The 16,684-nt window shown below is 43.0% G+C and overlaps 1 protein-coding gene across 1 annotated transcript in view; it reads left to right on the top strand.

Moving 5' to 3' along the window:
- The window catches only part of LOC139448038 (conserved oligomeric Golgi complex subunit 3-like), a 31,345-nt gene that overhangs the window by 12,215 nt on the left and 2,446 nt on the right, over positions 1 to 16,684 (top strand). Inside the window, exons 11-18 of the mRNA XM_071229538.1 lie at positions 5,570 to 5,709; positions 6,178 to 6,338; positions 6,884 to 7,034; positions 8,140 to 8,249; positions 8,338 to 8,548; positions 11,585 to 11,629; positions 13,828 to 13,910; positions 14,731 to 14,865. Of these exons, the coding sequence (XP_071085639.1) occupies positions 5,570 to 5,709; positions 6,178 to 6,338; positions 6,884 to 7,034; positions 8,140 to 8,249; positions 8,338 to 8,548; positions 11,585 to 11,629; positions 13,828 to 13,910; positions 14,731 to 14,865 (1,036 nt within the window). The remainder of the gene's footprint in view (positions 1 to 5,569; positions 5,710 to 6,177; positions 6,339 to 6,883; positions 7,035 to 8,139; positions 8,250 to 8,337; positions 8,549 to 11,584; positions 11,630 to 13,827; positions 13,911 to 14,730; positions 14,866 to 16,684) is intronic.

Below are 16,684 nucleotides of genomic sequence, written 5' to 3'. Positions count from 1 at the left end.
GAAGGACAGTGCCGAACTCAGAATGATTCACAATCTAAAATTGTTCAACAAATTTTACCTGCACAAGCCGCCCAAGTTCAGAATGTTGACCTTGGCGGACCTGAAAGCTCTGATCATGCCGGCCGACTGGCTCTCTTCGATCGACCTGAAGGATGCTTATCTGCATGTTCTGATTCACCCGGACCATCACAAGTATCTTAGGTTTGTCTTTCAAAGCAGGCATTACGAATGGGTTGCACTCCCATTTGGCCTATCCTCCGCTGCCTGGCTGTTCACCCAGTTAACCACCCCATAGTAGGGTTCCTCCACAAGAGGAGTTTCAGGTACTTCGCGTACCTGGACAACTCGCCAGTTGCAAATCGAATGACAAATGTGCTGTCTCGTCAGCTTGATTTCGCACATCGGCTCTTGGAGCAATTGGGATGGATTGTCAATCAATTAACCCCCCCCCAACTTGAAGTTCATCGGAGGTCGGTTCGACAGGGTGACCCATCGCCTCTTTGTACCCCCAGACCGATGGCACAAGATTCAGGCAATGATTGCCAAAGTCTTAGCGGTGCAACAGACTGTTCACTTTTGGGCTACTTGCGTCAGCCCAGTACTGCACCGATCGGGGTCGTCTCCAACACGGCTCGATGCAACGATTTCTAATCCAGTTGTGAGCACAGGAGGAGAACAGTGCGACCGTCACCCTCCCGGATCGGCTCCGACCTCATCTGGAGTGGTGGACGGTCCCTTGCAACGTCTTATCAGGAGTCTAGAGGGGGAGGTGAGCTCGGGGCTGTGGTGCGTAGACAAACTAGGTCTTCACATCAATTGCCTCGAGTTCAAGGCAGTGATCAACGCAGTTTCTCACTGGAAGCATCCTCTCGTCGACGCCCAGGTCATGCTGGCGACCTACAACACGACGGTAGTGTCCTATGTGAACAAACTGGGGGGAACCCACAGTCACTCGCTACTTGATCTCATATTCGAGTATTACGCTCTGGTGGACAGTGTCCCGTGCCAGGTACGCGCCCGTCACTTCCCCGGTGTGAGGAACGTACTAACCGGTGCTCTATCGAGGCCTCGGGATCCGAGCCCCACAGAGTGGATGCTCAACCTAGTACTGTTTCAGTGGCTGTGCGAATGTTTGGGTCGTCCGATGGTCGACCTGTTCGCAACCAGGTTAAAAAATCAACTCCCGTTGTTTGTATCACCAGTCCCGGACCCGAGGGCCATCGATCACGATGCTCTCGCGTTAGACTGGACGGGCATGGACGCTTATGCTTACCCGCCGACAGCGTTAATACCACTCATTCTAAGCCGGCTCTGAGGAGTTCACTGTCGAATGTTACTGATCGCACCCATGTGGCCGAACAGATCGTGGTACCCCAACTTGCTGGCCCAGGTCACGCAGTCGCCACTTCCACTGCCTGTGAGACCGGATCTCCTGATCCACCCTCACACCCAGCAGCTTCATCCAAACGCATTTCAATCTGCACGCGTGGATGTTGTCACCGAGCGGCTGAGGAGTAAAAGTTTTTCTCATCGGGCGTCTCGGGCATACGTTAGTATGCCTCATGATTCTACCCAGAAGGTGTATAATGCACGCTGGGCTATTTTTACGAAGTGGTGTTGTAAACATCACATTCATTCACCAGATAAGGTATCTGTGCAGAATATTGCTCGTTTCATGTCTCACTTACGAGAGACCCGGAAATTCTCGTGGGGTTCCATTGCCAACTATGTCTCCTCCGTTGCTACGGTACGGGACGCTGCTATGGGTACCAGTCTCTCAAAAGAGCTGCTGATTCGGGGTATTATCAAGGGTTTCAAACAGCAAGATCTTAAGAAAGGTCGCCTTCGGGCTCCTGCGTGGGATCTATCAGCAGTGATATGTTGGCACATCTGTGATGCATTGACTATCGGCAGTGATATGTTGGCTCATCTGTGTTGTATTGACTATCAGCAGTGATATATCATGATATATTGGCTCATGTGTGATGTATTAACTGTATTGACAGTGATATGTTGGAGTGTCTGTGATGTTTCAACTGTATTGACAGTGATATGTTGGCACATCTGTGATGTATTGACTATCAGCAGTGATATGTTGGCTCATCTGTGATGTATTGATTATCGGCAGTGATATGTTGGCACATCTGTGATGTATTAACTGTTTTGACAGTAATATGTTGGAGTGTCTGTGATGTTTCAACTGTATTGACAGTGATATGTTGGCACATCTGTGATGTATTGACTATTGGCAGTGATATGTTGGCTCATCTGTGTTGTATTGACTATCGACAGTGATATATTGGCTCATGTGTGATGTATTAACTGTATTGACAGTAATTTGTTGGAGTGTCTGTGATGTTTTGACTGTTATGACAGTTATATGTAAGCCCATCTGTGATGTATTAACTGTGTTGACAGTGATATGTTGGCACATCTGTGATGTATTAACTCTGTTGACAGTGATATTTTGGAGCGTCTGTGATGTTTCGACTGTTATGACAGTTATATGTAAGCCCATCTGTGATGTATTAACTGTGTTGACAGTGATATGTTGGAGCGGTTGTGTAACAACCTGTACGACGTGCTGCGTCCCCTCATTATCCATGTCAACTACGAGAGACCCGGAAATTCTCGGGGGGTTCCATTGCCAACTATGTCTCCTCCGTTGCTACGGTACGGGACGCTGCTATGGGCACAAGTCTCTCAAAAGAGCTGCTGATTCGGGGTATTATCAAGGGTTTCAAACAGCAAGATCTTAAGAAAGGTCGCCTTCGGGCTCCTGCGTGGGATCTTTCCCTGGTGTTAAAATCGCTTACGGAAGCTCCGTATGAACCCTTGAAAAATTCTTCGTTTCGGCATGTGACTTGGAAAACAGCATTTCTTCTCTCCTTTGCCACGGTGGGACGTGTGTCTAAAATTCACGAACTCGATGTCACCAAGGTACGATTCGATAGATGCGACGAAGGAGCGGTCCGCCTTGGCCTGCTCATGGGCTTCGTCGCTAAGAATCAGAAATTTGACCAAACGGAGAGAGAATTCACTGTAAGATCACTCAAAGAAATCTTACACCCTGCTGATACCGAGGACAGATCGCTGTGTCTGTTTAGTGCCCTTAAGTATTATCTTAAGACTTCGATTGTACGCAGACAAGGGCGTGACCGTCTGTTCATATCGTGTAACCCTAATCAGACTGCTGACATAACTCGCAACTCGATTGCGTTATGGCTTCGTTCCGTTATCAATCTGGCATACCGGTCTCGGGGGTTACCGGTTGCGGGGTCAAACCCGCATGAGATCAGGGCGCTAGCAGCAACATTTTCCCTACACTCCAATATATCTGTTCACAGAATATTGTGAGGTTGTTACTGGCGTTCTGACTCGGTTTTTGCCAATCATTACCTCAGAAAGGTCTCTGATGAAGACGTGGAGGGTGTGCACTGTCTTGGGCCGCTGACCACGGCACAAGCGGTCATCTAAAGGGTGTGCCCAGCGCAATTCCCAACTCCTCAGGCTTCAGACCTTGCACGGTGGTCAATCTGGGTCGAATCCAATGTTCCCACAGCCGTGGGTACGGGAGTGGGGGTCCCGCAAGCCTGCCTGTGGATGAGCGCGGCTTTCTGTGTGTTTCCTTATTTGAATTGACAATTATGTACTTAATTGTCTGTCGTGTATGCAACCTTGTAATACATGCTTTCAGATATTGAATTTAGGTCACGCGCCTATTACATATGCTTAAGTAGGCTTGTTCTTGGGATATACGGTCCGAATGAAATTAATTTCCCTCTTTCCGACTGTTTCACCTGATCTAAGATTTAGCTCACACGGATACTGTGTTTTCTTCCGCTGTGGCGACAAAATACCTATCCAGTGGGGCCGTTTGGAGTCACCAATCGTTGGCAAGACAATTGAGCCTTACGGTATGCGCTTGACAGTGCTTTGGTATCCCTATATGGTAACGCCAAGCTGGGAGCATGCGCATCGAGTGCTTCCGCCTTGTTGTATACTTCTGCTGGCCAGAAGGAACACGAGCAGTCAGGTTCGGATTGTGGTAGTCAGCCTTGGTATAACAGTGGTAATGTATTACTTAAATGTAAATTGTAGAATTTTCCTATTCGGAATATTCTATAAGTAATGCCATTCTTTTGGGACAGATGAATGAATTCTTTGAAACTAATCACAATGCAAGATTGGGAGGAAATCCATTTCGCTGCTGACACAAAATGACATATTTTCTGTTTAATCAGAAGGTAGTGCATAGTACAATCAACAAAAGTTTTAACAATCTTTTCATTAATGTATTTGAGAATAAATAGACAAGGTACAGTAACAATTAATCATGAGAGTGTATAGTATTGTTTGGCCACATATTTGATATGGTTTTAAATTTGCAATCTGTCCATATTTATCTAGTTTTCATACATAAAATATCCCGATACAACATCTACCTGGAGCACTGTTGGTACATCTGTGATGTATTGACTGTATTGACTGTGATATGTTGGTACATCTGTGATGTATTGACTATCGGCAGTGTTATGTTGGCACATCTGTGATGTATTAACTGTATTGACAGTAATATGTTGGCTCATCTGTGTTGTATTGACTATTGGCAGTGATATGTTGGCACATCTGTGATGTATTAACTGTATTGACAGTGATATGTTGGCACATCTGTGATGTATTGATTATCTGCAGTGATGTGTTGGCACATCTGTGATGTATTAACTGTATTGACAGTGATATGTTGGAGTGTCTGTGATGTTTCGACTGTATTGACAGTGATATGTTGGCACATCTGTGACGTATTGACTATAGGCAGTGATATGTTGGCACATCTGTGATGTATTGACTATCGGCAGTGATCTGTTGGCACATCTTTGATGTATTGACTATCAGCAGTGATATGTTGGCACATCTGTGATGCATTGACTATCGGCAGTGATATGTTGGCTCATCTGTGTTGTATTGACTATCAGCAGTGATATATCATGATATATTGGCTCATGTGTGATGTATTAACTGTATTGACAGTGATATGTTGGAGTGTCTGTGATGTTTCAACTGTATTGACAGTGATATGTTGGCACATCTGTGATGTATTGACTATCAGCAGTGATATGTTGGCTCATCTGTGATGTATTGATTATCGGCAGTGATATGTTGGCACATCTGTGATGTATTAACTGTTTTGACAGTAATATGTTGGAGTGTCTGTGATGTTTCAACTGTATTGACAGTGATATGTTGGCACATCTGTGATGTATTGACTATTGGCAGTGATATGTTGGCTCATCTGTGTTGTATTGACTATCGACAGTGATATATTGGCTCATGTGTGATGTATTAACTGTATTGACAGTAATTTGTTGGAGTGTCTGTGATGTTTTGACTGTTATGACAGTTATATGTAAGCCCATCTGTGATGTATTAACTGTGTTGACAGTGATATGTTGGCACATCTGTGATGTATTAACTCTGTTGACAGTGATATTTTGGAGCGTCTGTGATGTTTCGACTGTTATGACAGTTATATGTAAGCCCATCTGTGATGTATTAACTGTGTTGACAGTGATATGTTGGAGCGGTTGTGTAACAACCTGTACGACGTGCTGCGTCCCCTCATTATCCATGTCAACCATCTGGAGACTCTGTCTGAGCTTTGCAGCATCCTCAAGTTGGAGATGATGGAAGAACATGTCATGAACAACCGTGAGTCCAAACAGGAACACTTTCCTCTGCCAGGGTTAACTTCATACAGTCACTAAACAGGACTAAGAGGTGCCCCCAGGATTGATTGTAGTCTTGATTAGGTGGTCACACCTGCTGTTTGGAATGTGTGGTGATTGGATCTCTTAGCCTGAATCTGTCTGATAATCATTGTATTGTATTCCTATAAGGATTGTTGTGCTGTGATTGTCACTGGGGGCACAGGTGGTCTTGCTTCCCTTAGGCATGCCAGGATCGGCTGGCTGAGATTTTGAGTCCCACATTCACCCTAATAAAGGCTATTTAATTTGGCACTATCATGCCCGTGTTCATTCATTTCACCATAGTGGTAAACAACTATGATCGGTGTAATTTGGGGGCTAGTCCGACATTAGCATGCAGTGATGTAACCTAAATGAGAGACTATTCACACACAGACGTATATTGCCATGCTGTGATGGTGTATTTCAGCCCAGGAGCTGGGGGCGTTTGAGTGTATTTGTAAGCAGATGTTGATGGACGTGCAGGAGAGACTGGTGTACCGGTCGTACATCTATGTGAAGGCGGACATCTTCCAGTACTCCGCTGCATCAGGGGACCTGGCCTACCCCGAGAAGCTGGAGATGATGGAGGTAGGTCAACTCCAGGACTGTTAATGTGGACTGTATGCATAGTATGTGGACAACCTACACATTACAATGTTCAAACAGAAGGGAAAGCGTTTTCTTTCCAGGTTATCTCTTATTGACTGTACTCTCATAGTGAGTTTAGCAAGTTTTACAAGTTGAAAAATTCAGTGGCCTAAAGAGACACTAGGTTAGCATGATTCATACCAGTTCAGACAATTGTAGCCATTCATATCTGCTGACCCAAAGGTTTAGCTCATCTGACCTGACATTTTATGATGTATTATATATCAATCTCTCAGTTAATGATTAACCTATTTCCACTGCAAATGTACATTAGAAAATTTTGTTTTTGTTTCATATTATTATAATTATTAATTTTAACTATTCATGAAGTAAGTGGTATGAGAGAAGATGTCAGGTTATGTGTGTAATTGTTACCGTTCCTCAATGGTTGACACAGCAGATATCTTGGCTAATGATGGTGACAGGATCACCACACTATAGGCAACACTATGGTATGTGTACGAGCTAATATCATTGTTGTCCAGAGTATTGCTGAGAGTATCAAGAAGGGACAGCAGAGTAACAAGACCCATTCGCGCACCCCGTCTAATGCCTCCAGCACCAGCCAGGAGGTAGCACAGCTAACAGCCACCGAGACTGAGATGCAGACAGTGCCCCTCAATGAGCCCAGTAGAGGTAGGGACTTAAACAGTACACATTATCTCACCTTACATAAAAATACTGATTGGTTAGGGAGTGGGCTGTTATTTTCCATGTAGCCTGCTCATGTAGCCCGCTGAGAAATCAGTAGAAACACACCTTAGGTAACTTGCATATCCCAAATAAGTATTGTTGAGTTTAACTGAACCAATGTGCATTGGGTAAAGTGAAGTAACTCGGTTCGTTTGCATCATTTGCTTCAAGTTTTGCTAACTCTGTGAAACTGTGGGCGTATATTCTAGACCTGTATGATGAATGTGTTTAAGATAAATTCGTTGTCAACCGATCCCTGGTTGCTGGGGGTACATAGGCTCACGCACAGGGTACATCACACCATATACCCCTTGAGATTGGTTGACAACTTATAGTGTTCATTCTAGGCTGTGCCGCACTGTGCTTAAATTAATTCCAGTCTAATTAAACAAATAAAGTATCCTGATGCCGAAACAATGTGAGTTTGTTTTGATTGTAACCTTCAATAAAACTCCAAATCAAGCACTTACAAATACAAGTGAAACTCCTCGTTTTTGCTTGAAAATGTTCAACCATGATCAAGGGCTATAGGTTTATAAACATGGTTAGAGCACTCCATATGTTGCTTTGTATGGTGCCATATCACAGTTTTTTACTCTGCACCCTGTGTAAGCAATGATTATACACAATATGGTGCCCATGAAAACTGTCAGGTGTCTGCGCCAAAATGATTGGTACATATCACCATTGGTAGCCAATCGTATTTCAAGGAACTGGCGAAACATGGCCAATAAAGAAACGAAGGACAAATGATCATAATAGAACAAATAGTGCTGAGTACATGCCAGCTGATATTTTGCAAGCTAATCTGTCAAGACCCCAAAACTAAGTGTGCATGTTGCTTGTTTCAAAGGAATTTGCTTGAACTTTACCCGTGGCTTAGACAGTTGGACGAAAAATCAAGTCTAGAATGATCTCCTGAGCACATGACCTATATATCTATGTTATATGTAGATGAGATGTAGGTGTCATATCCAAAATCTGAATGAAGACATTTCTTTTGTAAACTTACCAATCCCTGATAAGAGCAACTATCTCTGTATTCCAGACAACCCAACAAGCAACATGCCCATGTCTCCAGCGGATCTGCACGGGATGTGGTACCCAACTGTCCGTCGTACGTTGGTCACGCTGTCCAAGTTATACAGATGCATTGATGTGAGTAGAGCATGACATACCTGTGTTAGCCTATATATGCACTCACACTGCACAGACAGTTTGTATATACATCTTTGCTTATCCACAGAGGACCACATTCCAGGGCTTGTCTCAGGAGGCGCTGTCAGCCTGCATACACTCACTCTCTGCAGCCAAGGATGGAATCATCAAGAGAAAGACCGTTATGGATGGAGAGTTGTTTCTTATCAAGCACTTGTTGATACTACGGGAACAGATAGCTCCATTTCATGCTGACTTTGCCATTAGAGAAACACATTTGGACTTCAGCAAGTTTAAAGGTAGGTACTTAAACTTACATTGATGCCAGTCGAATGTAAGCCTTTGGCAAGGTATGTGACAGTAAATTTTGTTTGTCTTGTTTCAAAGAGTTGCCACCAGTCTTGACTAATATAGGTATACGCATTGATGCCCCTTTGCATGCAGTACAAGAGCTGTTTGCTTTGCTACAACACTTACTTTTGTGTGGAGCTTGGTTTTGGATCTCGATCATTACATTTTACGTTAAGAATACTTAATTTTCAATTTTGCAATTTTATTTGTGTAACAGTTTATCATTGACATAGTGAAGATGTTTGCATTGTGTTCTCGTTTGTAGACACTGTTAGTTGTCTCGTGACAGTCACCTTTAGATCATATAACCCTGGTTCACCAGTGTCTGTCCTTCCTAAACCAACTTAAATAGATGAGGTAGATAAAAATATAAGTTCAACCCCAAGGAAGAGTACTTTTTGCCCACTAAAGAAAGTAGGTTCCCCTGCATCCTGCAGCAATATTTCAACAAGTAGGGACGGAAGTGTGTGTCAACAAGTAGGGACGGAAGTCTGTGTCAACAAGTAGGGACGGAAGTCAGTGTCAACAAGTAGGGACGGAAGTCAGTGTCAACAAGTAGGGATGGAAGTCTGTGTCAACAAGTAGGGATGGAAGTCAGTGTCAACAAGTAGGGACGGAAGTCTGTGTCAACAAGTAGGGACAGAAGTCAGTGTCAACAAGTAGGGATGGAAGTCAGTGTCAACAAGTAGGGACGGAAGTGTGTGTCAACAAGTAGGGATGGAAGTCAGTGTCAACAAATGGGGACGGAAGTCAGTGTCAACAAGTAGGGAAGGAAGTCAGTGTCAACAAGTGGGGACGGAAGTCTGTGTCAACAAGCAGGGACGGAAGTCTGTGTCAACAAGTAGGGACGGAAGTCAGTGTCAACAAGTAGGGAAGGAAGTCAGTGTCAACAAGTGGGGACGGAAGTCTGTGTCAACAAATAGGGACGGAAGTCTGTGTCAACAAGTAGGGACGGAAGTCTGTGTCAACAAGTAGGGACGGAAGTCAGTGTCAACAAGTAGGGACGGAAGTCTGTGTCAACAAGTAGGGATGGAAGTCAGTGTCAACAAGTAGGGATGGAAGTCAGTGTCAACAAGTAGGGACGGAAGTCTGTGTCAACAAGTAGGGACGGAAGTCAGTGTCAACAAGTAGGGTTAAAGTCTGTGTCAACAAGTAGGGACGGAAGTCTGTGTCAACAAGTAGGGACGGAAGTCTGTGTCAACAAGTAGGGATGGAAGTCAGTGTCAACAAGTAGGGATGGAAGTCAGTGTCAACAAGTAGGGACGGAAGTCTGTGTCAACAAGTAGGGTTAAAGTCTGTGTCAACAAGTAGGGAAGGAAGTCAGTGTCAACAAGTAGGGATGGAAGTCAGTGTCAACAAGTAGGGACGGAAGTCAGTGTCAACAAGTAGGGATGGAAGTCAGTGTCAACAAGTGGGGACGGAAGTCTGTGTCAACAAGTAGGGACGGAAGTCTGTGTCAACAAGCAGGGATGGAAGTCAGTGTCAACAAGTAGGGACGGAAGTCAGTGTCAACAAGTAGGGACGGAAGTGTGTGTCAACAAGTAGGGACGGAAGTCTGTGTCAACAAGTAGGGACGGAAGTCTGTGTCAACAAGTAGGGAAGGAAGTCAGTGTCAACAAGCAGGGACGGAAGTCTGTGTCAACAAGTAGGGACGGAAGTCAGTGTCAACAAGTAGGGAAGGAAGTCTGTGTCAACAAGTGGGGACGGAAGTCTGTGTCAACAAATAGGGACGGAAGTCTGTGTCAACAAGTAGGGACGGAAGTCTGTGTCAACAAGTAGGGACGGAAGTCAGTGTCAACAAGTAGGGACGGAAGTCTGTGTCAACAAGTAGGGATGGAAGTCAGTGTCAACAAGTAGGGATGGAAGTCAGTGTCAACAAGTAGGGACGGAAGTCTGTGTCAACAAGTAGGGACGGAAGTCAGTGTCAACAAGTAGGGTTAAAGTCTGTGTCAACAAGTAGGGACGGAAGTCTGTGTCAACAAGTAGGGTTAAAGTCTGTGTCAACAAGTAGGGACGGAAGTCTGTGTCAACAAGTAGGGATGGAAGTCAGTGTCAACAAGTAGGGACGGAAGTCAGTGTCAACAAGTAGGGATGGAAGTCAGTGTCAACAAGTAGGGACGGAAGTCAGTGTCAACAAGTAGGGATGGAAGTCAGTGTCAACAAGTGGGGACGGAAGTCTGTGTCAACAAGTAGGGACGGAAGTCTGTGTCAACAAGCAGGGATGGAAGTCAGTGTCAACAAGTAGGGACGGAAGTGTGTGTCAACAAGTAGGGCCGGAAGTCTGTGTCAACAAGTAGGGACGGAAGTCTGTGTCAACAAGTAGGGAAGGAAGTCAGTGTCAACAAGTGGGGACGGAAGTCTGTGTCAACAAGTAGGGACGGAAGTCAGTGTCAACAAGTAGGGAAGGAAGTCAGTGTCAACAAGTAGGGACGGAAGTCTGTGTCAACAAGTAGGGACGGAAGTCTGTGTCATCAAGTAGGGATGGAAGTCAGTGTCAACAAGTAGGGACGGAAGTCTGTGTCAACAAGTAGGGTTAAAGTCAGTGTCAACAAGTAGGGATGGAAGTCATTGTCAACAAGCAGGGACGGAAGTCTGTGTCAACAAGTAGGGACGGAAGTCAGTGTCAACAAGTAGGGAAGGAAGTCTGTGTCAACAAGTAGGGATAGAAGTCAGTGTCAACAAGTAGGGACGGAAGTCTGTGTCAACAAGTAGGGACGGAAGTCTGTGTCAACAAGTAGGGATGGAAGTCAGTGTCAACAAGTAGGGATAGAAGTCAGTGTCAACAAGTAGGGATAGAAGTCAGTGTCAACAAGTCGGGATGGAAGTCAACAAGTAAGGATGATCGTCAAGGTCTCCATGTCATGACAATAATGCTAAGGCCTGAATATGTAGGGGCACATAGATCGGGATTCTTTAGCTGAATATCTCATCAAGGATCCTGGGACCTTCTTTAGTTTCTAACACTGCCGTTGTATTCCCTGCAGACATGGCCAGTAAAGATGGGAGCCTAGGACTTGGGGTATTTGTAGGTATGTCAGCTGGGTTGGTCAGTTACCTCCCTTTGTTGTGCCTGTGCCTTTGTAATGATGTAACAAAACATCATCCAATGTATGCCATGGAATAATCTCTGACATAACCTGGTCATGTTACATTATTCCATGATGTCTTTTGAATGCTTTGTCTTCATTCAAATGTTGTCATTTATTTTCAAAATATGTAGTAATAACACACTGCATATTTACTGTACATTTAATGCTCTGAGCACCATGCATTTAATAAATCAGTTTGGGAATCAAGAAATTCCTAATAATGCAGTTTTAAAGATTCATTAGGTTTGGAACAGGTGTTTTAGAACAGCTAGCGTGTTATTTTGGTTTTTAACCATGTTTACATGTCAGACTTTATGTCAGAATTATTTCACATAGCAAGTAACTCATTTGTTATTTGTTTGCTTTCTTTGTGTTTTTGGAAACACATGCATGATATGACAGCAGTAGAAAATTTTTAGTCCACTAGTCCTAAAATTTCTGCTACCAGTAGTCCTTGTGATGCTTTAACTATTGGGCAATTTAGGCCTAGTGCCAATTTCTATTGCTGATCATGACAATAATCTGAATTAAGACAAGCAGTAATCACTGACTGCCGTCCTTCTCTAGCTGGGGAACTCAGCATGTGCATGTCCTTCATGCTAAGCTCTCCACTCTGGGAATATGTATAGTTAATGTATATCTATGTGACAAGTAAGGCTCAACATTTTAATCAAAGGAATTCCCATGGGGATTTCTTATCAGAAAGTTGCAAAATGTGTATAGTACTAATACTAGAATTGTGAAAGTAACCTAGTCAGGCCCACTTCCCCGGAACTGATGACCAGACATGGGTTGCATGCTCTGCACCAGGCTCAGTCAGCTCAAGCCTGCACTTCACTGAGCTCCGTTGTAAAAACTGCAGAATTACTCCACTTCCTCAAACTCACTGCATGTAGCCACATACACCCTGTTTTGCAAAGTTTGCATACCTACCATTTGTCTCGGTGGGGAAAGGGGGACACAATGTCTTTGTCTGCATGTACAATGTAGGTATAATATGCACCTTTCTTTACACAGCTGTATATTTTTGGGGAAAATGTGCATTATACACACACAAATATAGTAAACAAGCTTTACATTTGGTGGAGTAAACGTGATAGATAAGCTTAAGTTTGGGGACAGATCATACTTTCATTTAAGTTGGGTGCTTTTTCAACCTTTCTCATGCAGGCTGTTTGAAACATTGCATGTGGTGCCCTCAGATAAAACTCTTGAAGCTTTGTGCTAAAATCAATCAGTTCCGAATAAGAACAAAAGGTATCTAATCTACAGTAAGACAAAATCAAAATTCCAAACAGAATAGGTTTATATCTAATTTAATGGTTTTAAATTGGATTTTCAGTCAAGATGTAGGTTAACACCTCTCAGGATATAACAAGGCAGCTTTAATCAAACTTGTTTATTTAGTAATGACACATTCTAGCTGATTTAAAGCAGTGTTTATTCACTATGTTGTTCTGCTTGTAGTAAGTATCACCACACCAGGAGGATGTTGTGACTGGTAGTATTAACACACCACATACATTTGCAGCAGGGCCGTACTAACACGGATAGTGTATTCTAGACATACTAACCAGTGTCAGGGGTTGGTCAAAATGTCAGTAACACTTGTTTGGTTGTTTGCTCAGTGAATATGTTGTCTATTTGAATGATTTGAGCTGATATGCTATGTAAAGGCCTGTGGTGAAAGATGCATGTGTCTGCAGTCCTGTCTGTGTTGGGTCTTCCAAAGGGGCATCCATGTTGCCTGTGTCATGTCACTGTAAAGAAGTATTGTATGTGTATTGTGTTCATGGTAGTCTGTGCCAATAATGTTTGAGCCTACGAGCCCGAGCATGGCTCTTTCAATAATTTTAGTGTTCATGTATAGACTGTTATAAGCTGAGCTTACAAGACCAGGCTGAATTTTACTATTTTTGTGGCTAAGTTCACAGACTTTCATAGTATTGTATCATGTCGTTCACTACAAATTACAATTTAGCCCTCGTAGCTTGCTCTTCAAAGAGGCTATTGCAAATCCCTGTACAAGTTATACAAGAAATAGTTGTACAAGAACTTGAGAACTGACCCCCACATGATGTATTAAGACCGCTCTGCTGTGGCAGCAGAGAACTGTATGACTTGTCCCTGTATTGCAGATGCAGCCTACAGTCTCATTCAGAAGAAAGGACAACTGTTTGCTCTCAACAGCAACAATGCCTTGCTGCAGTTTGTTCTCAGCGTGAGTGCTGCCTTTGGTGTATATACATCATACATAGGTTTCACATATACTAGTGAAAACATGTTGTGGCCCTTGAAAATAGGGATCCTAGATACAGTTGACTCAAGGACTAGGAATAGCCTTTGACATAACCAGGTTTGAATTGACTCAGACTCAACTGTAGGCAGAAAAGGAATTCGTCAGATTCAGGAAGCAGTAATAAGATCATGGTTGATGATAATGTTAGTTGGTGCTGTCATGGTATGTGGTAAACCGAATCCTATGGACCAGAGTAAACAAAAGCTGTAAGTATTGGAGGGACATACAATTTAGTCAAAATTAATGGGAACATTATTGAATGACATTTTGAATTAAATAAATATATTAAAAACATATATCCAGATATACACTAAACACTTTTTATTACCAGAGAGTAACGAGGATTGCATGCAGGTTTGTTGATATTCTATATGTAATAATGGATCATGAGATGTAGGTTGGTTGATGGTCCGGCTAAGGTACAAACATACCATTTTGATACAGACTTAAGGATGAAGTTAATTCTCTCTCTCTCTCTCTCTCTCTCTCTCTCTCTCTCTCTCAAACACACACTCACACACACACACAATCACAATCACAGAGACTTCTCTCTGTCACACAATAGAAGGAACCAACAATTAAACATCCAACACTTGAAAAGGATATTGTGGACAGCCTATGATCTTAGAATTGTGTTAAATATTTTTTTCTTTCTCTGTGAATATTCATAGATAGCTGTTTGTTTAGTTTCAATTACATAATTACAAGCAAGTTTAGTAATACTTTTCTCTCTACTGTGCAGGGTACGCCCCAGGTTACTGAGTACTTTGTGGACTCCAAGCGTGACGTGGATCAGCATCTGAAGAAAACATGTGAAGATTTCATCCACCATGTCTCCGAGACGTTCACAGGACCTCTCCAGACCTTCCTGTCAAGGGTGAGACTATGTATCCCCATTACATCTTGCCATTTCATAATTTCTGCTAGGATTGTGATTATGACACAACAGTGGCCATGACTTGCTGTTAAACTTAAAGTGTGGGGGAAGTGGCACCAATAATGCTTTGAGGGATGGAGCATGTCTCTATGTTTCCTGTAGTTTACACATCGCCAAGTGAACTGCTTCAGTATGGGCAAACCCCTACTCACTACATATAACACGACCACCACAGCCTGTTACCTATGTTCTGACTGTAGAACTAATCAGGGTTATGCCACATGTTCTGGTGCTTCTTCTAGGTATGATGATGCTTAAAATTCTACGAAATGTACATAAAATACCGAAAGGAAGGTTATAAAGTTCTGCTGACATGCAACAGTTCTTTCGTAGAGCATAAATCCTGCGAGGATAACCTTTGCTATCAATTCAGTAGCTTCATTTTTGATTGATTCTAATTTGAGTGCAACATCATTGAAATCGGGATCAGAGTTTTTCATATGCCAGTGGACTACAATGTCAACTGTTACTGTATGTCCTCTAGCTATTGGAAGCCATACACTACAACCTGCTGTTACAGCATGTCCTCTAGCTATTGGAAGCCACACACTACAACTTGTTGTTACAGCATGTCCTCTAGCTATTGGAAGCCTAGTCTGTCTTGCAGACCCTGATACAAATATATATCAAATACAGCCCATGCAAGTCTATAATGTTTGGCAAGTCTAGATCACTGCAGTATCTGAAAATGAAGAGAGTCACTGGGCTCCTTTTTATTATATTTTTATTAAGATAACTGAACAACTGTTTTTTTATGTACGATATGTTCATTTCAGAAACTATATGTTACTCTATTGGAAGCCATACACTACAACTTGTTGTTACAGCATGTCCTCTAGCTATTTTAGGCCATACACTACGACTTGCTGTTGAAGTATGTTCTTTACCCTTAAAAGCCATACACTACAACTTGTTGTTACAGCATGTCCTTTAGCTATTTGAAGCCATACACTACAAGTTGCTGTTGAAGTGTGTTCTTTACCTATTTGAAGCCATAAGCTGCAACTTGCTATGACAGCATGTCCTTCTGCTATTTGAAGCCATACATTACAAGTTGCTGTGTTCCTGTATGTCCTCTATTTGAAGTCATACACTACAAGTTGCTGTATTCCTCTATGTCCTCTAGCTATTTGAACCCATACACAACTTTCCTGCGTTCCTGTATGTCCTCTAGCTATTTGAAGTCATACACTACAAGTTGCTGTATTCCTCTATGTCCTCTAGCTATTTGAACCCATACACAACTTTCCTGCGTTCCTGTATGTCCTCTAGCTATTTGAAGCCATACACTACAAGTTGCTGTGCTCCTGTATGTCCTCTAGCTATTGCTATTTGAAGCCATACACTACAAGTTGCTGTGTTTCTGTATGTCCTCTAGCTATTGCTATTTGAAGCCATACACTACAAGTTGCTGTGCTCCTGAATGTCCTCTAGCTATTGCTATTTGAAGCCATACACTACAAGTTGCTGTGCTCCTGTATGTCCTCTAGCTATTGCTATTTGAAGCCATACACTACAAGTTGCTGTGCTCCTGTATGTCCTCTAGCTATTTGAAGCCATACACTACAAGTTGCTGTGCTCCTGAATGTCCTCTAGCTATTGCTATTTGAAGCCATACACTACAAGTTGCTGTGCTCCTGTATGTCCTCTAGCTATTGCTATTTGAAGCCATACACTACAAGTTGCTGTGCTCCTGTATGTCCTCTAGCTATTTGAAGCCATACACTACAAGTTGCTGTGCTCCTGAATGTCCTCTAGC

This window comes from Haliotis cracherodii, unplaced genomic scaffold (assembly GCF_022045235.1).
Source record: "Haliotis cracherodii isolate W230 unplaced genomic scaffold, xgHalCrac1.p SCAF_7, whole genome shotgun sequence".
Taxonomy (NCBI): Eukaryota; Metazoa; Mollusca; class Gastropoda; order Lepetellida; family Haliotidae; genus Haliotis; species Haliotis cracherodii.
The sequence above is the reverse complement of the archived record's forward strand: the minus strand, read 5'-3'. Positions and strand labels throughout refer to the sequence as shown.